The following is a 23,186-nucleotide window of genomic DNA, read 5'->3' as shown; positions in this document are numbered from 1 at the left end:
TCTGTGTTTTTTCCCCTTTATATATGCTATGCTGAATATTAAACTTTGAGCCTTGTCTTGGCTTAATGCTTCTCTCGCCCCTGCCCTCCATTCAGGTAAACCCTGTTCTGAACAATCCTGTTGAACAACCATGTATATCCTAGCATTATAATCTCTAACAGGCTTGGTTAGCTTACTATTTATCTGTGGTATTTTACAGTCAGTCCTCCCTCAGCTAAATTATACTTGGTGTGACTCACTATACTATATCCTAACCATTTGTAAATCATTTATATCATCAATTCTACTCTTTTACATCACAGCTTGATATGAGATTGCTACACAATACATGAGATGACTTTTACAAGTTCCACAAAATTAACTCCAAGTGGTTTAAGTGCTAAAAATTTAAGTGCTAGAATTTGTAGAAACTAGGGCTCTCCAAGTTTGGCATTATGCCAAAGATGTTTCTACACACAAGCTACTCTTCCAAATGCAGATGCAGCCTGGCACATTGAAGTTATTCAGAGGCTGCCTCTGGGTCCAGCGAGTGGCTAGTACTTCATAGGACCTCACAGGTGGCCGCCGATTCCCACTCAGCCCACCACGTCAGCTCCCGCTGCTCAGTCCTCCCTGTTGCTGCCAGTGACTTTGTGCTCACCATGTCTCACGGAGCTTGCCTGAGCGTGCTTCACAGTATCCAGCGGCAGGACAGAGAGCACATCACACCAGACCATTCTATTCTGACCACTCAAGTCTGCTCAGTTACTAAGCTGAGACCACTGCATGGCACCCAGAAGAACCTGCCTACTCTTCTGACGGGCAGGTCTGCCTGAAGGCTCTGATTCGCCAGTGGGTCTTGAGTGACAAGAGCACCTCCTTTAGAGTTGGAGTGTGCTGAAGGAACACAGTGTAGAGGTTCTCAACCCAAGCTTCCAATCCAGGGCCAGACTTTTTCCAGATCTGCAGAGATTTCAGCAGCACTTTGTGCTGTCCTCCAATAGCCTACCCATCTGCCTCTTCACCCAGCACCAGAGAGGATTCACCACTCCAGCTTTCACTGCTCAGCCGCTGCCTGCTTTGTGACCAGTGACCATGTGTTTATGTTCATCAGTTCCTAACTTCAGCCTGAGCTCCCCTCACAACACTCAGTAGACTCTTAACCTTCTTCCTCCTGGAATCAGGGTAGGTAGCTTGCATAGCTCATTACTCAACTTGCAGTAGAGTTATCATTCTTTCCCACAAGTGGAAGGGTGCCCAGGACATTAACAATTAAAGAGAGATTTTGGGGAACAAGATTTTTGTTTTGTGGCTGTTGGGATTCAGACTCGGGACAAGCAGCTGAAGTGCACATTGAATACACCAAAGCTGGCCGGACCTCCAGGTTCTCCCAACACTCCTTAGTCCCACCTGTTACCGGACATGGCTGGCACACTATGCCTTGTACCCTGAACTTTCTAGCCCAGGGGCTTGGCTTTCCCCCTCCCAGAAACTCTTCCTGTATAATACAGAAATTTTGTGCTCTTTGTCTCTCTGTTTCTCTGTCTCTGCGTCTCTCTGTCTCCCCTCTTCCTCCTCTTTCCTCCCTCTCCTTTTTCCTCCACTTTCCCTCTCCCTTCCTCCCTCTCTACCTCCCCTCTACATTTTTCTCTGCTTGCCTTGTTTGTGCTTTCTCTTTCTCCCCCCCCAACCCCCCCCCAACTCCCTCTCCATAGCAACTTCTCTGACCTCCTTGGGACTAGTGAACCCATAGAGAACTGCTCCCAATAAACTAGCAAATACTCTAATTTGTCTTGGGCTTAGGTAAACTGCAGCTAGTTTTCACCTAGTAGGTATGAAAATCCTGGGAGACCAACAGGAAGCAGATGGCAAACCCTGTGGAGCACTATTGTTAGCCAGCACATCTTGCTCAGTGGGAAGGTAAACACACACTCACATACAGCTGTATTAGTTAGTAAAGGTTCCTAGATGAACAGACCTGATAGGATGAATCTATGTATGTAGAAAGTGATTTATTAGAATATTTCACAGGCTGTGGTCCAACTAGTCCAACTTGTCCAACTTGTCCAATGATGGCTAATTTAGCTTGTGTAGGAGTAGGAAAACCTACTTACCTAGATTCCTTCAGTAAAATCCCAATGCTTCCCTTCTCGAAGGAAATCATTGCTTTGGAAATGACTACTATTCTCTCTTAGCCTGCCAGGGGGTGGGTGGGGATCTTTCTCAGTTCTTCTGTCATGTGATGGGTATTACTGTTAATCAAATTGACTACATGTGGAATTAACTAAAACTGAAAGAATTTGGGTACTGTGGGGGAATTTTTCTTAATTATAGTTTTCCTTTTAATGTGTGAAAACCCTTCTTTAATCTGGTTTTTGAGATGTTATAATCCACCTTTACTCTAGGCCACAGCTTCTGGTGGCAGCCTACATACATAAAAGACATTGAAGATGGTAGCTTGTTCTCTTTGTCTACTTACAAAGTAGAACTTGGCTAGCAAGTTCTTTCCTCTCTGTGTCTATGTCTCTGTCTGTCTCCTCTCTCTTTTCCCCTGGCATTAAAGGGCCTACTTCTTTGAAACTCTGGTATATACTGAAGACCAACTGAGACATCCAGCCGCTGGATGAAGTCCAACCATGGACTGAAGCACTACTGGATTCTTCAATTTTCCACTGGTAGACAGCTATTGTTAGACTAATTGGACCACAGACTGTGAGGCATTCTAATAAATCCACTTTCAACATATATACAGGGATTCACTCTATCAATTCTGTTCATCAAGAGAATCTTTAGTAATATAGCTAGCTGTGGGTAGGTTCCCCCCCACCCCCAATACATCTTTCCACCGAGGAAGATGTGCCAGCTAACAATTGTGCTCTGCAGACTTTGTCATCTGTTTCCTGCTTTTCTCCCAGGCTTGTCTCATACATACCAGGTAAGAAGTAGCTGAAGCTTACCTGAACCCACCACGAAGCCACAAAACAAAACACATTTCCTAAAATCTCTCTTTAATTGTTAATATTCTACTTATAAGATAAATTAAGAACTCCACTGCAATTGAGTAACAGGGCTATGCAAGCTATCTACCTTGATTCCAGGAGGAAGATGGGGAGTGCCTAATGAGTGTTGTGAGGAGATTTCAGGCAATCTCTGAAGTCTCTACCTAATGAGCATAGGGCCACTGCTCACAAAGGGGGAGCAGGCAGCTGAGCAGTGGAAGCTGGAGTGGTGAGTCCTCCCCTGAGAGGCTGGGTGGAAAGACAGATGGGTAGGTTATTGGAGGATAGGGACAAGTGCTACTGAAATGCAAATCTCTGTAGATATGGACAAGGTCTGGCTCTGGACTGGAAATATTGGCCAGTAAACACTACGTTGTGTCCCTTCAACATACTCTAACCCTAAGAGAGGTGCTCGAGTCACTCAAGACTAGCACTGGTCAGTCAGAGTCTCCAGGCTGACCTGCTAGTCAGAGGAAGAGGCGGGATCTTTCTGGTGCAATGCTGTAGGTTCAGCTTAGTAATTGAGCAGGCTTGAATGGTTTGGTATTAAGTGCTCTCAGTGCTGCTGCTGGGTGCTGTGAGGGGGCTCATGCAGTCTTTGAGACATGGTGAGTGCAGGGACACAAAAATGGAAGGTGCAGGCTGCTGAGCAGAGGAAGCTTGAGTAGTGGGTTCTCCCTGGGACTGGGTGGGAAGGCAGGTGGGCAGGCTATTTGGAGGATAGGCATAAGTAGTACTGAAATGCAAATCTCTGCAGATATGGAAAATGTCTGGACCTGGACTGGAAGCCTGGGCCAGGAAACAATATGCTGTGGTTTTTCTATTCTTAAGGGAGTTACTAGTGTCACTCAAGACTCACTGGCCAGTCAGGGCCTGCAGGCAGACCTATCAGTCAGGCAGGTGTTCTTCCTGGTATGGTGAGAGGTGTCCTGAACACTGATGGTGGGTGTTGTGAGGGGCATTCAGGCAAGCTCCAAAATCGGGAAGTTGTTAGCACAGGGTCACTGTCCACATTCGGGAAGAGCAGCTGGCAGAGCTTGAGAAGCTGGTGTGTTGTCCTCCCTGGGGCTGGGTGGGAACCTGTGGCAAGTTGTGGCCACCTGTGAAGTCACTTGTGGTTCTAACCACTCTTTGGAACAGGCAGTGGTCTCTGAATAACTTCACTTATGGGGGCTGTGTCTGGGCAAAGCATTTCGAGTAGGGGCTTGTGTGTAGAAACATCCTTGGCAGGATACCAAACCTGGAGAGCCCTAGTTTCTCTAGTGTCTTCTACAAGTTCTAACCTTAGCATTTGGCATTTAGGTGTTAATTTGTGGAGGTTGTAAAAGGCAGTCCATGTGTTGGTTAGTGCTCCAGTATTAAGCTGTGATGTAGAAGAGTATAATCGATGATGTAAAGGATTTAACCAATGTCTAGGAGACAGTAAGCTACACCAAGAATTTAGCTGAGGGAGAACTGCCTCTAAGACATCCTACAGATTAGTATGCTAACCAGGCCTGTTAGAGATTAGGATGCTAGGATACAGGACTGTCCAGAAATTTGGCTCTAAACCACGACAAAGGAGATGCCCCTTATTTACAACCAGCCACCAGGCAAATCCTCATATTAAAGAACAAGCCTCTAACAAGCTGCTCAACAGGGGCCTTACTGGTCAGTGTGAAGGACAAGAGACCAGTGAATGATTGTCTTCCAATCTCCCTGGCCTTTTGGGTAATTAAGGACCTGTGTAAGAATTGAGTTCTCTGACCAACTTTGAAGGTAGTGTAGCCACAGCACAGAAATGGATAGGGAGGAAAGAAGGTAATATAGCCTTCTTGCTTTGACAGTAGTGGGCATTAACAATGAGTATCAAGTAATCAATTTTAGAAGATCAGTAAAAGTCCAAAGTGGCCATTTGGGGGTGGGTGGGGGGGGGGAAGAGTTTCACAGACCAGGGCAATCAAGAATCTGATTGAGGAACTGAACTTACTAGAAACCAAATTTTTGTAGTTATACAAAAATTTGTTCAAACAATACAAACCATCTGGACAAACTAGTGTGGCTGTGTCTAATAGAAATGTATTTATCCTGTCTGAAAATGCACAACCGAAAGAAAGGTTGTGGGTTAAAATGATGTCCTGCTGCCTGGCAGTGGTGGTGCATGCCTTTAATTCCTGCACTTGGGAGGCAGAGGCAGGTGGATTTCTGAGTTCGAGGCCAGCCTGGTCTACAGAGTTCCAGGACAGCTAGAGCTACACAGAGAAACCTTGTCTTTGGGAAAAGACCAAAAAAAAAAAAAAAGTTGGTCTCCTGCTTTTCGGTCTGCCACTTTTCAGCTGCTTGTGGAGGTGGGACGTGGGAAGTTTGACTATGAGCACCCCACACTGATGCCAGGTGGGCATCGGGCTGTGAGAAGCAACAAGACCGCCCTGCGGGTGGAGAGGTGCAGTCTGAGGTCCACTCAGACTGCTGGAGTTGGCTAGGACTCTTGGGCACCATAGACACTACTGGGTGCCTTGGAGGAGCTGAGAAGAGTAGGGATCCTCAGGGTTGGCTCTTGCTGGGCCAAAGGGAAAGTTGGGGCGGGAGCTGGCTGGGTCCCACAGGGATGAGTGTATTTGGCTTGCTCTGGTGGCTTGGCTTGGTAGTGATCATGGCTGAGAATGCTGAGCCCTTCTGTGGGAGGTAAGAGGCAGCTCTTTTGAGGAAGACCAGCTCCATTGCTCTAGCACAGCGGATCCCGATGAGAAGAGGCAGTTCATGGTTTTAAAGCATTTATTGTTATGGTGGAGGGTTGTGATGAGTGAAATTGTACCCTCTTTTCTCAGGGTGGGCCTGAGGTTAGGAAAGGGGAGCTAAGAGAGTAGTAGAGGCTGAGAAAGGCAGAGAGGGGGAGCAAGAGGGCAAGAGAGGAAAAGAGTAAGAGTAAGAGAGGGAGGAGGAGGGCAAGCAGCCCCTTTTATAGTTGGCCAGGCCTATCTGGCTGTTGCTAGGTAACTGTGGGGAGGAGCATACCTGGCTATTTCCAGGTAACTGTGGGGATGGAATCCAGACAGAATACAAGGGGCTTGGGGAGTTGCCCTACATGACTGATGGCCACAGAATTATGGAGCTGAGGCCTCCTGTCAGGAGTCTGGTGTGTGGCAAATGACCTTCTGTCCCTTGCAGGAAGGCCTGCTGGGTCTCTGGGGTTTAAACCTACCTTGACCAGAAAACAGGCTTTCACAGTCCCACAAAACGTGTGTAATTCTTGATGTGCTTTAATACATGTCTAGTCCCTGAAAGATATTGGATTATAAAATGTCTGTTTCAACTTTTAAAAATAATTTTTGAGATTATAATTAAATAATTTCAACCTTCTTATTCTTCCCTATTGTTAAATCTCAAATCCTGGGACAAATGGCTGAGGTGCCATCAAAGCAGACCTGGCAAGTCAGATTCTCCTAGCATTTCTCAGTCCCTACCTGTTACAGAGTATGACTGGCATATCCTGCCCTCCAGCCCAGGGGTTGAGCTGCCCTTCTCCCAGCTACCCTTATGTAATACCAACCATTTAAGTTACCTGATTTTTTCATCTAACATTTACTCTCCTGGCCTCTTGGTCTGGCTCTTCCCTCTTCCTTCCTCTATCTCCTTACATGGCTCAGGGTTATGTCCATTCTGGACTCTTTCATATGTCCTCTCATTCAGTTATAGAATGTTGTGAGCAACTATGTGAATGTTTGGAACTGATTCTGGATATTCTGGAACTATGTATGTTCCCAATATGCTCCCAATGCTCTTAAACATGGTGAGATGTCTCCAGCCTCCACATACATTTAACATTAGTTCCCAGTCTAATTTAGAATACATATTTCCTTCCACTCAGAGCAAACTATTTTCCTTCTATTCTACAAAGACAAGAAAGTATCCCTTCAGCAAGTTTTCTCCTAAATATCATGTTCTACACACACAGCAAGTGCCTGCACTTGAGTGTGGAAATCTGTTCTCAACCTACGTCCCCAGCTCACCTGTCCAAAGTATTCTCCCAGACAGAGACAAAACAAGACTATCTTAGGGTTATCATTACTGTAATGAAACAATACAACCATGTCAACTTTAAAAAAAGAAAGCATTTAATCAGGGGCTGGCTTACAGCTTCAGGAGACATCCTCATTGAGGAGCATGGCGGTAGGCAGGTAGGCATAGTGCTGGAGAAGTAACTGACAGCAACATCCTGAACCACAGCTTTTGAAACCTCAGACCTTACCTCCAGTGACATACCTACATCTAACTGCCTAAATTGCATAGAAGTTTAAATAAGATATTCACATATATTAATCAATATCTGATTAGTTACACTTTATGTGTGATCATTTTCATTTAAAAAGCACAAAGGCCAGAGAATTTTCTGTACTTAATTTTAATATTAAATTGTTTCCTGTCACCAGGCAGTGGTGGCGGGCGCATGCCTTTAATCCCAGCACTTGGGAGGCAGAGGCAAGCGGATTTCTGAGTTCGAGGCCAGCCTGGTCTACAGAGTGAGTTCCAGGATGAAAACAAAACAAAACAAAACAAAATCCCTGTCACTATATAAAATGCTAGAATTAAAAAATTTTGCAAAACAAACATATTAGGATTTCACATGACAATGGATTGCTCCCTTCTCCCTGAGGTTAATGATAGAATTCTAAATGAAGTAAGAAGTCAGTTAAGTTTAAACAGTAAATGTTAGTTAGAGCTGTGGGTGTGTACCAGTCATGAATTCACTTAACCTTCATAATCTAGAGATAGGTGGTACAGGTAATTCAGCTACAGGTAGTTCAGAAGTGGGAGAGGTTAGTTGGCTTTTCTAACTTCACAAGGGTGGAGCAAGAACATGAACCATGAAGTGAAACCAGAGTCTCATATAGACGGTACTCCACCTATTCATCCAACACAGGGCACCTCTCACACATAGTTGAGAAATCTGTCTCTGCTCATAACCTGCAAATCAAGTGTAAGGTCATATTTTGGGCTCACTTGTTATTCTTGTTCCCATCATCTCATGAAAACACATCTCTTTGATGTAAGAAATTTAAAAATTAAAACTTGTGTAAAACATGTTGTCACAATGTACACTCTTTAATGTCAAAATAATTAAAAATCAAATGTAAACAGTGCCTTCTACCTTGACCCCAAAGGCTTTAAATTCCATGTTCATTAATAATGAAAGTGAGAGGTCAGAAGAGTATGGATCATAATTTATTAATACAAAACTCAAATTCACCACATTTTAAATTTTGTAGAAAAGTTGAGGTATCCTTTTAAAAACTAGTATTAAAAAAACATACTAGGTTTTATAAAACTAAAACTAGATCAAGTGATGTTGGGTATACGGAATTAAGCTACAATTCACTTCCAAGCCTGCTTAAAATCTAAAATTGCGTTTCTGCAATTATAAATAAACTATGTCTTAATAAATAAAAGGAAAGTACTATGTAGAATATTAGTTGAAGCTTCTGATTTTGTTTAGAGATTAGTCATGTAGCAAACTTCTGAAAAACACATATTAAAGGTAGCAATTATGCAATGTTTTTAATTACTTTATTTTAGAAAAACAAAAGTTTCCAATTGGTATCATAAAGCAGAATATCACAATTAAACAAGTTAGTAGTAATAAAGACTTTAAAAAACCTAAATAGTTTAGCCCAAACTAGAAAATTTATTTATTGTTGTTGTTGTTATTATTATTATTATCATCATCATCATCATCATTCTTGGGACTTAGACTCATTCAGAAAAAAATATATATTTGTAAAAATAAAACTGCAAACTCAGTCCTGTTATTTATATCTTAGTATTTCACACTTGTTTAACAACTTCTACATAAGAATAGCTGAGTGATTTTTCCCCCCTTCTGTTCATTTTATCATGAAACACTGATAAAAAAAATGTGTATGTTTATTTCCCATGAAAGGGTGTGTCCTGGCTAACCTCGAACTCACAGAGATCTGCCTGCCTCTGTGTCCCCAATGCTGGAAATTATTCTTTTCTTAAAATTTAGAGCTACCTACCATGTTAAAATATTAGGAACATCATGGGCAATAAAACAGAGTAAACAGAAACAATATACATGATTGCTTCAGCTCTTCAAGAGACCTTTCCACCACCTTTACTCATTTGGTATTGTTTACATGATTTCTAAACCAGGTTTTAAAAGTCCTTTGAGTAAAAACCTCTAGATCTAATAAATGCCAAACAAGTTTCAAATAAAAGAAACTACAAAAATATTGATAAACACAACAAAGAGAGATTTCAGGACAGAGGTGCTGAGGATGTTGGGCTAAGCATGCACATTCTCTGAAATACTCTTAAATGTTATTTCAGCACCAATGAGCTATGGTTTTGAATTTCAGAAATCAAAACTTGACACATGAAAGAAAAGGTAGAATCACAATTTCCTGAAAGGATTCTATTGTTGGTATCTAACCAAGGAAATTAGAGGATCAATCTTTTCCTAGATTATGAATAGAGCTTCCCTGATTCTAAAGTATGTTCTCCTGATAAGCAAACAGTACTCTGATAACACATTGAAAAGAAAAGCACAAGTGAACAAATTTTAAGTTTTTTATGTGAGCAATCTGACACTGCAAATAAAATATCCTCAAGAAAACACATGTAAAAATTAAAAGTTTAGTACAAAAGGAAATAAAACGATTCACTTACACACTTTTTTTTCTAATGCACATTTTAAAAGTACAAATAGAGAACCAAAGCACTCATTCAAAAAGAAAATTATTGCAGAATACAATGAATTACCTCTGTGCATATGTTTATTAATGCAAAGCTGTGCTTTACTCTTTTTACTTTTTTTCCTACTGAGAACTTATTTACAAGGGATGATTGACAAGACAAAATACACTTAACACCTGATAGTGATAAACAATAGTAAAATGTAATAGTGGTACTTCCTATTTCTTCATGTCTCTCTCCTTATCACACATTATCATTAATGAGGCATCCATACAGACTTCTGGTCTTTTCTCCTGCAATAATGCTTGACCATTGGGACCACTACCACGAACCTTCCTAAAGAGTCTATGGAGTTTAGTCTATGGGGGCATTTGTTACAGTAACTTTTAACAGTGCTTATCTCCAGTTTCCATTTGAGAATATTCTTTTATTTTCTGAACATTTCCCATGACTACATACTTACACCATTATCAATAAAGTTAATGATGGGTGATTAAATATTAAAAATGGTTGCTTTCAAATATGAAAAGAACACTTGGACATAGATTATAATTAGCAATTTTCTTGCTCTATAGATATACATGTTTTAATTCATTAATATGATGTAAATTGATTAGTATTGCATCAGAAACCAGAAGCTCCCTTGGCAACCAAAGCAGAAGTCCCAAGAAACTTCAGGGTTAGAGCTACAAACCATGTTCGTAAATGCTCAGCGGATCCTTTCAACAAACTCTAAAATACTCAAAGAACAGGATCTAAACATTACCTAATAAAAATTCTGAAATTAGCTAAAATGAAGGCATCAAAATTAACAAGCTGATCTTAACAGTAAACATTATCACAAAATACCCACTTTTAGACATGACAGCATTCCGATGAAAGATGAGAGGTTGTGATTGTCCTAGAGGCAAAGCTGAGTCTAGAGAAGGGAACTAGGATCTCTCCCTTTGTTCAAGACATCTGAATTTAACATGTTGATTACATCACCAACCTGTTATGGCCTCCCACAATAGAGGTGTGGTGGTAAATTTTAAATTATTAGTTTACATATAAAAACATGATTTCTATTACTTCTGAAAACATTCATAATAGAAATATTAGAAGTAATGTCAAGCTGTAAAATAAAAGCACAACAAAATACTAGGCTGCTTTGGCTAAAATCAAGATATACTAAAAGGGTCACTCCTTCCTCCAGTAGTGGACAATGCACTCTACTAAATATCACAGGAAAAGGCTGAAGCTACCTCTCCCTGCATACCAAAGGTCAATTACAAGATTATTCCTTCACTTCATGATACCATATGCCATTATCATAATAATGCAACAGAGTATAAGTAAAAAAGTAACATTTCTCCTTTAAAAACAACTAGTAAAATAAAATCACTATGCTATATATAAAATCACTAGTTTTAAACTCAGAACCTTAAATTTGATACATGGAAAAAGTTACCAGTTCCTCTTAAAATGTCTAAACTTTAAAGACTTTGTTTATATAAATTTTATCCAAAATATAGGAGAATTGATATAGTAGGTGAAAGTACTATTTCTCTTTGCAAAAAACACATCTTCCACATTAATGGTCATCTTAATATTCTGTCCAAGCTTCTTAACTTTGTCATAGAACATGCACACAAAGAAGTGTGTACATAAAGGGCATCTGTAAAGTAACTGGTACAATGATCTGGCTTTGTTTTGGACAAACTGTTCATCACTTTGTTCCAAACATCTTCCTACTTATGGAAGAATTATTTTAATTCATGCAGTTGTTATTAGCAAAATACAAAGAATATGTTCTCTTCTGTAAATAGATCATGATTAAATCTCTAAATTCAATAAATACTCTTTAATAATGAAATTCTAACAAATATTTTTTATCTGTGAAGTCTCAATCTTTCTTCTTTTCTAATACATCTTTGGGCTCTTGCACAGTAGGCACTAGAGAACCTCCACTGCTGTTCTCTTGCTCTTTGTTCTCTTCTATCTGTTCCTGGTTTTCCATTTCACTTTTGGACACTTCATATCGTTCTTCTATATAGCCTCCATCTGTGTCAGCTGTATAGATTCCATAGCACATGATACTGATGACACCCAGTGGCAGCCCAAAAAGAAAGCAGCCCATAAGTGGAGAGCTCTTGAATATAGACTGTGGGTAGAGAATACAGTTGCACTTGAATGGAATTCTGACATAAAACACATGATGTAAATTTAAGGACACAACAGATTCCTTTCACTGCTCTATTGAACTCAGTTTCAATGAATTAATGTTAATACTTGAGCAATTCCTAGCATGTTAAAGACTAAATAAAAACTCTATACTCATACATGCACATGTGAGTGTGCATGTGTGCAGAACTGGTGATGGGCAATAGGAAAAGTAATCAAACAGTATGAGTACTTAATAAAGACCTTTCTTTTTTTCACATTACCCATAAATAACTTATATAATTACTGTTAATATGATGAACTCTAGGAAACTGCTTGTGGGTTCTTTCCGATAAAGAGTTATATATACATGTTCATATATATATACACATATATATATGTATACACACACACACATTTAAAGCTTTTATTTGTATGTGTATGTGTGTATGCTGTGTGTATGTGTGTATGTGCGTGTAGGTGTAGGTGTCTGGAGGCCAGAGGTATCAGATCTCCTGTAGGTGGAATTATAGAAAGTTTTGAGCTGGGAAATGAACTTGGGTTCATTACCTGTAAAAAGGTACCAGCTCTTAACAGAGACATGTACTTATAGCCCTATACATATTCTCTTCATAAGATAAAATGAACTAGTAAGTTAGTGTGGCTTTACTAACAACAACATGACTCATGTTAAAATGTCATATGTTATTTCCTCAGTTCTCAGAAAAATAATTTTACTGAACGAGTTTTACCATAAGATGTATTTCATGGGTTGGGTCTACGTCTCTGGAAGAATCCAGAGAACAAAAAGACCAGCAGAGCAAGATAATTTATGACAACTAGCCCTAACCCTAAAAAGCCTCAATAATATTTAAAAGCCAGTAAGGAGAGTACTCAGATGGATAGGATCTTCTGATGTGTATCACAGGAAAAAGGAAAGAAAGTGCTCAGGACTGATGGTTATTATGACATTGTGTAGTGGTATGAAGAACATACTGAAGACTGTTGAGAGGAGGTGTAGACTTGGGTGAAAATGAGGGCAGCTGGTGGACAAAATACCAAGTGCCTAATCCATTTGTGTGGAAACAGGAAAACAAATGTGACTGATAAACAGAAGGGTGCTATGTATGGATTTATTCAGATTACTCAAATTTACTCCTTATTGATCAAGAAGGCTAGCTACATTTTCATGGTGGTCTTGGCATCAACACAAATGAAAAGCAGCATGAAGCAGCTAGTAAGATAGCTGGGATGAACAAATGAAGGAAGGTGCTGTTAGAGAATTTCGGATACATTTTTTTTTTTCGGGACAGGGTTTCTCTGTATAGCCCTGGCTGTCCTGGAACTCACTCTGTAGACCAGGCTGGTCTAGAACTCAGAAATCCACCTGCCTCTGCCTCCCAAGTGCTGGGATTAAAGGCGTGCGCTACCACCGCCCGGCAATGGACACATTTTATTTCCATAATTTAAGCCAGCCATTTAAAGAAATAAAGTACAAAAGAAAGAAGGCAAGTGCAAAGAGAGAGCAGATTGAAAACTCCAAATTTTTCAGCTATTGAAGATACTAAATTAACTGTCAGAACTTACCACAATTGTAGATTTGGCATCAAATACTATTCTTTTCAGTCTCTGAAAAATGCTATCACCTCCTTGGGCCTTCAATTTAATAAGAATAAAACATGTTATGCACATATTAGTAGTTCATTTTTATGTTACATAATCATGTAACTAGGGGTAAAAGTTGACTTATAAAATATTACATATGTAACCCCCAAAATTCATCTTTGTGGCTTGTTGAAGCTGGCCCACCCTCCCAAGGCATGGACAAGCTTTGAGTTTCTCTGGGTTGCTTAGCCACATTGAGGCAGAAACTTTCCTACTACTTAGGAACATCCTCATGCAGACAGAGCTCAACAGGGAGTGCTGAGAAGCAGAGAAAAGTTCCTGGGGATATCAAACCCTGGCATCTAGCTATCCCAGAAATCTGTCTCATTCTTTGAATTGCTAAACTATAGGACTAAGGAAATCTCTGTTATAAAAGTCTGATCGGGTTTTACTAAATCACAAACAAAAGGGCTCTCACCACTACAACTGAATTTCTTTCAATCAAAATACCATTTCTACACAATACCATATTGCTACTTACTATGTAACTAAGGGAGTTTCCCAAATCTACTGACTTTAAACCATGATAGGTATGCAATGTTGACTTTTCAAAGTTTGTATAAAACTTAAAACAAAAATGTAAAAAAACAGTAATTAAATTATCATTGAAGCAACAAAGATCCTTCTGGATTTTTTTTCACTTAATTAAGATGTATGCTGATCACACTTGAGCAGGTTTTTATGAGTGTTAATATGAATTGTAGCTAGTTTGAGAAATATTCCAATAAGAAAATTAAAATCATAACAATTCTTTCACATGATTATTTTTAGAACTCTTTGCTGGACCTCTGATTCTCAAAACATTTCTTTCTTTTTTTTTTTTTTTTAAGATTTATTTCAGTTGTCCTTAATTCAACTGACCCAAAAGGGTATTTAGTGCCAGGTAAATCCTCTAAAATCTATTATCCCACATCACAAATCTCTTAGTATCTCTAGTTCAACACTAGAAGCTAAGAACACTTTTCGCATTACTGTGACAAGCAAAGGTGTCTCAAATAACACTTTGAGGGACATTTGCACCTGTGAGCCTCTGTCATACAAGAACTTTCTAAAAGGCTGACTGAGACAGGAGAAAGCAGTGGGCTGAAGCTGATTCCCTCTTTCCCCCAGGCAACGAATACCTTTTCTTTTCAGGATGAAAGGCAAAGAACTGCTAGTTTCTCCTCTGCTGCCTCCCCTTTATCCCTTTGAAATGGACCTGAATTACTTACTGGCACTGTACCATCCAAAATGCTGTTAATGAACTGGACCATGTCACTGGCATCCTTAATATGTCTATCTAGCAAAAAGTACTGTTGGTTTGAAGTATTCAGTACAACTATTGTTGGGACTGTCAATTCGCTAGAAAAAAAAAAGAAAGAATCAAAACTCATATTAAGCATAGCAATAACAAATACCTTACTGCTCATTTATATCTTAGGAGCTATAGTTAGAGAAGAAAAGATATCTTTAATATCTTTACCACTGTGGTCTACAGGAACTTTTCAAAGTTTGCATAAAAGTTATCATTAGCCAAGATTGTATGAAAATAATCTAAAAACCAACACATGAGTAAGTGATTAAATATAAGAATAAAATTTGTACTATGCAAAGTATAAACTTCTGAATAGTACTAATAACACTTAACTCTACCTTAGATGGTACTCAGAAACCCAGATAGGCAAAAAGATAGTCTCTAGACCCATACTGTTTGAACCTGGCACTTTCTCTTAACATAGCTTCTTACATGTAAATTTTTTCTTATAAAATACAGAAAACCAATAATTCCTAACTTGCTACACAATTTCATGAGAAAATTAAAGCTAAACATTCAGAATGATACCTTTTTTATTTTGAGTAGTAAACATATACATGTCGAATAAACACTATTGTGAATTCTCTAGTCTACTGTCACTCTACCCAACAGGATACACATTTTTTCCAATATACTTAAACACTCATCAAGGAGGATCATATCCCAGCACAGAAAGCCCTATTGTTATGACATGAATATGATGTGCCCTGGACAGGCTCATATGTGGAAGGCTTGGTCCCCAGCTGGCGATATTATCTTTGTAAGCAGGGAATCTTTAACAGTTAAGCGTAGCTAGATGTGACTGCACTGGATGGTTTATCTTGCTTCCTTTCCTTTTCTTCTACTTTTACTTCTTAGTCACCTAAGGTGAGGAGTATCAGCCACACATTCCAGCTACCATGATACTCTGCCTCATTTAAACTGAAACCACTGGGACCTACCAACACTGCCTGAGACCTATAAACTGGAGCCAAAATAAAATTTTCCTCCTTTAAAATGTTTCCCTCAGGTATTTGTCAGAGACAAAGAACCAAACCAAACCAAACCAAATCAACAACAACAAAAAACCCCAAAGTTTATCATATCCTTCAAACCTAACAACTTAAGCTGACTATGATCTTGTGAATGTAATTTGAACTTAGATCTTCTCTTATTTCATAACTGATTAAACTATGGATTAAATGTTTACTGTTAGGTACTATCATCTCAGATTATGATTGTTATTGAAACAAATTTGTTGTGTAATGTTGCAAAGCATTTTTAAAATAAATCTATCTACTCATTGCAAAAGATTTAAAAAATAGTCTTATCAAAGTTCCTATCATATATACTACAAAAACTTTATTTCTATTATATGGCACCATTTTTATAAGATTATACAGAATATCTTTTAGGTTTATACAAGATTAACTTTATAACTTCTATAAACAATAAATGGACAATAAGAAATATATGGATTCTTTTACTAATTTTTTTTGGCACTAAAACTTTATTGTGATTTGGGGAACAATTGGCAAGGGGGCTAGAAATGGAAAAAAAATATAAGAGATAGAGAATGGAGAGATGTGCAGCAAAAAGTTGACTTCTGCACATAGTACAGCTGTTGCAAATATGAACTCATAGTTATCTGTACAAATTCTGCACGAGACTTAGTCTGTCAGCATTGTACCATGTAAGGGGTATGTGTGTGTGTGTGTGTGTGTGTGTGTGTAAAGCTATGAAGTCCTATACCTTTCTGTGTGATTACTGGTAGTTAATAGTTGTTGGGTCAGGAGGTTATTTTCTTCACTGAAGTTACAAATGTGCCAGGCAATAACCTACCATACACTCATGGAAATAACTCAAATTAAATTAAGTTGGATCAGACATATTGGGCAAAAGTGTTTCAGAGGGAAATGTGGGAGAAAATTGGAGGAATTGGGGTAAAAATAACTAAAATTTATTCTACACTTGTATCAATCTATCAATGGCTTTTTAAAATTGAAAAAATACTAGTGTCAATTACTTCAAGTATCAATAATTACGTGTGGAAGTCAGCTAATCTTCAGGAATTGAGTCTCTATATAGCGATTAAACTCAAGTTGTGAGGCCTCTGAGAAAGTGCCTAAATAGTGAACAACCTTACCAGCCCATAATTACCTACTAAAATTATTAAAGTTTGTATTATAAAACTACAAATATTACATACTGTGGAATGATTTGAACATACTAAGTTATAATACTGAAGTGGGAAATTATTTTCTATACTAAAGAATGAAATTAAATCTCATTTAATGGGGCTACAGAGATGGCTCAGCAGTTCAGAGCACTGGCTACTTACTCTTCCAGATGGCCTGAGTTCAATTCCAAGCAACCACATGGTGGCTCACAACCATCTATAAAGCGATCTGATACCCTCTTCTGGCAAGCAGGTATATATGCAGAGAGAGCACTCACATACACAAAATAAATAAATCTAAACAAAATCTTAGAAAAAAAGGAAAATTAAATATCAATGAATTCAAAATTCAGGATTTATAAAATAAAATAAGACATTTAGTAGGAGAATGTCAGCACCAGAAAATGACAAGTAGTTTTGGTATTTTTTTTTTCCAGCTAATTAAGTCATTCCCTATCTCTCAAAATTAGAGATATCAAAGTGGAAAAACTGCTATCAAAACCATCAACTTTTTACTTACTCCATCAGCAAAGTGTTTATATAGTCATTTCCATCCATATGGCCAAACTGAATATCTCTTTGAAACACAGCAACAACAAAGAGAAAGAAGAGAAAGAGCACAGTATTAGATTAAAAGACAAAAGGGAGCCAGGCAGTGGTGGTGCATGCCTTTAATCCTAGCACTTGGGAGGCAGAGGCAGAGGCAGAGGCAGGCGGATTTCTGAGTTCAAGGCCAGCCTGGTCTACAGAGTGAGTTCCAGGATAGCCAGGGACACACAGAGAAACCCTGTCTTGAAAAAGCAAAAACAAAAATAAACAAACCAAATAAAAGAAAAGAAAATAGGAACATAATACAAATCAGAAATTGGTAAGCATATAAATAATGAACATGGAAATCCCTATGATATTTAATAAGAGTATGTTCTATTGATAAGCAACAACAAACTCTGGACATTTCACCTCATTGTATACATGTTTAAAAGGCAGAGAAAGAAATGTGCTACAAGTAAAATACCAGGAAGGCTGATTTACTGTGAAAGAGGACCACTTAGAAAAGGTCAACTACCATGTACCAAGAGAACTGCACAATGAGCTTTTGGTAGATTTTAAATATGAAGAAAATAATGAATCCTATAAGTTTCTATTGCTGTTTTTGATAGTAGCAACAAACCCAAACATTTGAAATACAGCAAAAATTCTTATTCCTAAGTGAATTTTTTATTCTATTAATTTTTTTGAAAGTTTGTTACAATCATCTACCTGATATGTGACTGTTCATTTAAATTGTTTTCCAATTTACAAATTTATGGCCATATTTTCCTACAACAAAACATATGTCAAATACTCTTAGGAAGCAGGAATGGAATGAATTATAAATGCAGCTACTCTAACTTGTAAGATGTGGCATGCATGTATCCTTATGTTGACGGGAAGCTCCAGGTCAATCAATTCTCGATTCACCTTTCAAAGTATGAGATATGGACTGTCTTATCTGAAAGCCTAGGGCCAAATGTGCTTGAAATTTCTGAAAATTTTCATGGTTTGGAACATTTTCACATAAATGATGAACTTCCTAGGGTAGGGACCAAAGTGTTAACTACAGAATTCACATTTCCCCCCATATATACCTCATATCTTATACATATCTTGAAGGAAATTTCATACAATTCTTTAAAAATGATTTTGTGTTCTGACTACTATCATGGGAAGGCAGGTGTGAAATTTTCCACTTAGTGTCATGTAAGATTCTCTGTATTTAGACCTTAGAGCATCTCAGATGTCAGATTTAAATTTTAATGATTAGAGATGCTCAACTTACCACTTTTGGTTTATCTCAATGTAATGCCAAATTAAAAAAGACAACCTTTCAAACAAAGACAACTTTTCAGATCAGATGCACATACCTATGGAAGTGGTCTCTGAAATCTCTAGCAACTTCTTGAATAATTGACTTTAATCTATGGAAGAACAAATATATAAATATTTCACCTCTTCAATTAAAAAGTTTAATTATCCCATTACATCTGTTGCCTTATCTAAGTACTACAGACAAAACAAGATATTCTAAGGAGATTATACAACAAGCTGACTGATCTGGATGACATTTTAAGCTTAAATCCATTTAAAGCAATCATACCTGGTATGCTCAAGTGATGTGTTTTTCTCATCAATAACTGCAATGGCTACAAGCTTTCCTGAAATTAAGAATACTATCTTTTATTTTCTTGAATATGACATAACTCATATTACACCTGTCAAATATTACGTCTCCTGTAAATGTGATCATAATGTTTTTTTCGAGACAGGGTTTCTCTTTGTAGCCCTGGCTGTCCTGGAGCTAACTCTGTCGACCAGGCTGGCCTCGAACTCAGAAATCCACCTGCCTCCATCTCAAGTGCTGGCATAATAGGTTTCTAAACTTTAACTCCAACCACCATTTATATGTCACATAAAATTAACCCAACATCTTATGGTACAATGCTTGTAGCCTGAACCAGTGAACTTATTAATTGCAAATGATAAATTTCTTCTACCTCTAGGAGGTAAATAATAATAAATTTTCTGTAATTTCTCTACAAAATTTATGCAACCCACAGACTGACACAGCATTTTTGGAAAGCTACACTATAAAGATGTTGATTTTAAAAAGTTTATTAAAAATTGTTGTTGCTAAGAAAAAAAAAAAAACCAACAACCTCCCCCCCTCGAAAAAAAAACAAAATAAAGAAGGAAAAAATAAACCCAAACAAACAATAGTTTATAACACTAAGGATTTTTGCGTGGCAATTTTCTGTTACAATTTCACCAGTAATGGCGTATAGAATAAAACTGAGTGACATACTACTGTTCCTGTAGTATTATAAAATAGTAATTCATATGCCTACTCATAATGTTCAGGAGGGTAGAATAATGTAATAACAGAACAGTGGTATTCTGGTGGTATTGATGTGGGTTGAAGATGTTATGTTCTCAGCACTGTACCAAGCCCTAGGAGAACAAAGGTGAGATACCACTGTGTATTACCTATGTAACTGAATTTCAGGAAACTCCCATTTATCTTAAGAAAGCAACTTTTTCAGATTTATGGAGAAAGTTAAATAAATTTATATACCTAAACATACTAAAGTATTATTTCACTTGGGGCAGGAATACAAATGAAGGGTTAGGTTAAAAATAATTAGTGTCAAGCCAGGCAGTGGTGGTGCATGCCTTTAATCCCAGCACTTTGGAGGCAGAGGTATGCGAGTTTCTCTGTTTGAGGCCACCTGGTCTACAGAGTGAGTTCCAGAGAAACCCTGTCTTGAAAAACCAACAACAACAACAAAAAAAATTATTAGTGTCATTGAACATTACTTTGATGCTTTTCCTAATCTCAGTCTGTATAATAAATCCCTAACACAACTATATAATCTCAACTTACTGCTATGTTTCTGTTGAAAACATCAGTTCATAAAGATTAATTTTTGAAATATTTCACATACTAGTCAGTGCTTAATTTTTCTTGATTTTATTTAGTTTTCAAATATCTCTTCCCTACAACTGCATTTCCATTTCATGACCATGAAACAATGAGAGGAGACAATGTGATAACAACTAGTAGTTGTTCCACTTTTAACTAGTCTAAGTTTATATTATACTTTCCTAAGAAAAGGCACATCTTATAACTTTTAAACTTTCTATGTGTTGTTAACTTTTATACTTCTACTTATTTTCTTGCTTTGTCAAGAAACCTTAAGCAATGAACAATATGACTGATTGCCACTCACAAGTAACAGCAGATCTTAAAAGGCAGTGAGAAGGCTTCACTTTAACCAGTAGCTTCATGATTTTTGTTTTTGATTTTCCCTCATTCCCTGTCTTCCTCATCACCATCAGTTGTTAGTAAGCCTTCTTTTTTGCTACACTGATCATCATATGAGAGTACATATCCATGGTATTATAAGCCTCAATTCTTTGAAAGGAGAATTAGCAAACATGTCTACTTTAATTAGGAAATGCAGCCTTAAAAAAACCAATAAATACATATTCAATTAAAGAAAAATTCTGTAATGAAACAGGGATGGCCATCTGCTTGTTACCTGTGTCTCCAAGTTCATATAAAAGAAAACCATCCATAGTAAGGTAGTTCTGAAACCTCTCTCTGCTGATCCATGAGGACAGATCGCCATCTTCATACTCTTGAAACAAAGAAAAAGAAATACATCAGAGTATATCATAGTTATAATGTCTCAATCTAGCAAAGTATTTAACACAGTATTATAAAACCTTAAGCTGGTTCTTATGTAGTTTATTCTACTCAATCAGATGTAGGAAAGAATTAATGAACAAAGCATTTATTTACTATAGCACCACTAAAATTAGCAAAGAATTAAAAAAAAATTAAAATGCCCTAAATCAAAACTGAGTATGTTTTGCAACATATTAAGAAAGTCCATTTATAAATTTAAAAAGAATTATAATACATAGCTACTATAGACTGAATATTCGTTTGAAAAACAAAATTGAAAAGATAGTGACAAAATGGTCAAATGAAAACATATATTCCTAAATGACAGCCTAGTGAAGGTGTTACCTGGTTCTTTTTTTTTTTTTTTTTTTTTTTTTTTTTTTTTTTTTTTTTTTTGGTTTTTCGAGACAGGGTTTCTCTGTGTAGCCCTGGCTGTCCTGGAACTCACTCTGTAGACCAGGCTGGCCTCGAACTCAGAAATTCACCTGCCTCTGCCTCCCAAGTGCTGGGATTAAAGGCGTGCGCCACCACCGCCCGGCAACCTGGTTCTTATCATTGCGGGCAATTTGTATTGTAATTTCTTTGCTTCTGTTTATTAGATTTTATCCTATCTACAATTCTCATATCTACAACTTAAACGCACACATACAACACAGTACATTAACTATATTTCAACGTCAAATACTTCCTTTTCTAGGCAGACAGGAAATATTACATCCTGATTAAAAGTACAGTTCTGAAATGCTTGTGAAAACAGGACAATGGCATGAAGAAACCATTAAAAGTAAAGGTCTTTAATTGACTACACTGTACTCACTGACTGAAAGGTGTGCTTTTCATTTCCTGTCACTTACATTGCTAAATAAACTACTAAGCAATCAAATCTATAAAATAAATGCCAAACTGAAATTATTTATAGAGCTGGATTTAGAAATTAGAAAACTGAACCTAAAACTACAAGTTGATTATTGGGCCAGGATCTTCACTCCATGGTAATGGTAAATTTCTGAAGGACTGTACAACGTGATAAACTTAAAACTCTTCAGAAAAACTATCCCTGTAGTAGTATCCAAATGGTTCCAGATTCATAAGTAACCAGTAGTAGAAGAAATGTTTTGTTTTATTTATTTATTTTTTAATTTCCAAAAAAGAATCAAAGGTAACTGTAGCTAAGTTACCAATCTCTTAGCAGAACTAGAATAAGAGATTTGATGGCTGAATCAAATTTCTTAAGTTAAGATACTGCTAGATCTTAATTAACTTGAGAGAAAAGAGAAAACACTTTAAAAATACATAAAATAGTTTCAATGGTCAAGTATACAGTAAGCACTTCTGCTAGCAGCTCCATAATCAAAAAGAAGGCAAGTAAAGACACATATATGGGTTCTCTTCTTTCTCTTATTTTTATATGCACAAATTCTCCTCATGTTCATTTGACTGTTTGGTGATAATTGTAAACATTCAATAACTATCTCCTGAATGAACAAGCCAATGAGCAGTCTTGCTGCTCATAGATCTCCTTATCTAATGTTCTAGTGATGTATGACATTTATTTATCTGCCATACTATCCACTGCATAAATCATTTAAAGGATAAAAATAACAATATAATATTGAGTAGGTATTGTATTATACTAAGTAATAGAATACACCAAATGTATGGTAATGTATAGCATGCAGTAATGACAATTATATATCAAGAACTTAAAGTTAGTTCAATTAAACATAGCAAAAAAAAAAGAGATGCTTAGTTTTCTCAGCTCAGTTATCAATATAACATGTTCCTTGACTAAAACAATAAAAATATTTTTCTTTAGTTGCTACGCACACTCATCTACTCCAGTCACATCCAAAATATCAAGGATAAAATCCTGATAAAGGATAAGAGGCAATAAGATTCCAAAAGGAGTTCTGTGCCTCCTGGATTTCAGACAGTCACTGGTATCCTCTAACTCAGACAGGTTCCAGATTAGTCTTTCCAATCGTCAACATGGCCTCATATTTAGGCATAAAGGTACCCCAAGAAATG

At 37.5% G+C, this 23,186-nt stretch overlaps 1 protein-coding gene across 1 annotated transcript in view; it reads right to left on the bottom strand.

Annotated features, from left to right (window-relative positions):
• Positions 1-8,503: 8,503 nt before the first annotated feature.
• Positions 8,504-23,186, bottom strand: part of Tmx3 (thioredoxin related transmembrane protein 3) — a 33,996-nt gene continuing 19,313 nt past the window's right edge. The window contains exons 10-16 of the mRNA XM_031366235.1: positions 21,010-21,108; positions 19,068-19,125; positions 18,835-18,888; positions 17,451-17,507; positions 14,690-14,819; positions 13,401-13,469; positions 8,504-11,814 (exon numbers count right to left, since the gene is read on the bottom strand). Of these exons, the coding sequence (XP_031222095.1) occupies positions 11,557-11,814; positions 13,401-13,469; positions 14,690-14,819; positions 17,451-17,507; positions 18,835-18,888; positions 19,068-19,125; positions 21,010-21,108 (725 nt within the window). The 3' untranslated portion in view covers positions 8,504-11,556. The remainder of the gene's footprint in view (positions 11,815-13,400; positions 13,470-14,689; positions 14,820-17,450; positions 17,508-18,834; positions 18,889-19,067; positions 19,126-21,009; positions 21,109-23,186) is intronic.

This window comes from Mastomys coucha, unplaced genomic scaffold (genome assembly GCF_008632895.1).
Source record: "Mastomys coucha isolate ucsf_1 unplaced genomic scaffold, UCSF_Mcou_1 pScaffold13, whole genome shotgun sequence".
Taxonomy (NCBI): Eukaryota; Metazoa; Chordata; class Mammalia; order Rodentia; family Muridae; genus Mastomys; species Mastomys coucha.
The sequence above is the reverse complement of the archived record's forward strand: the minus strand, read 5'-3'. Positions and strand labels throughout refer to the sequence as shown.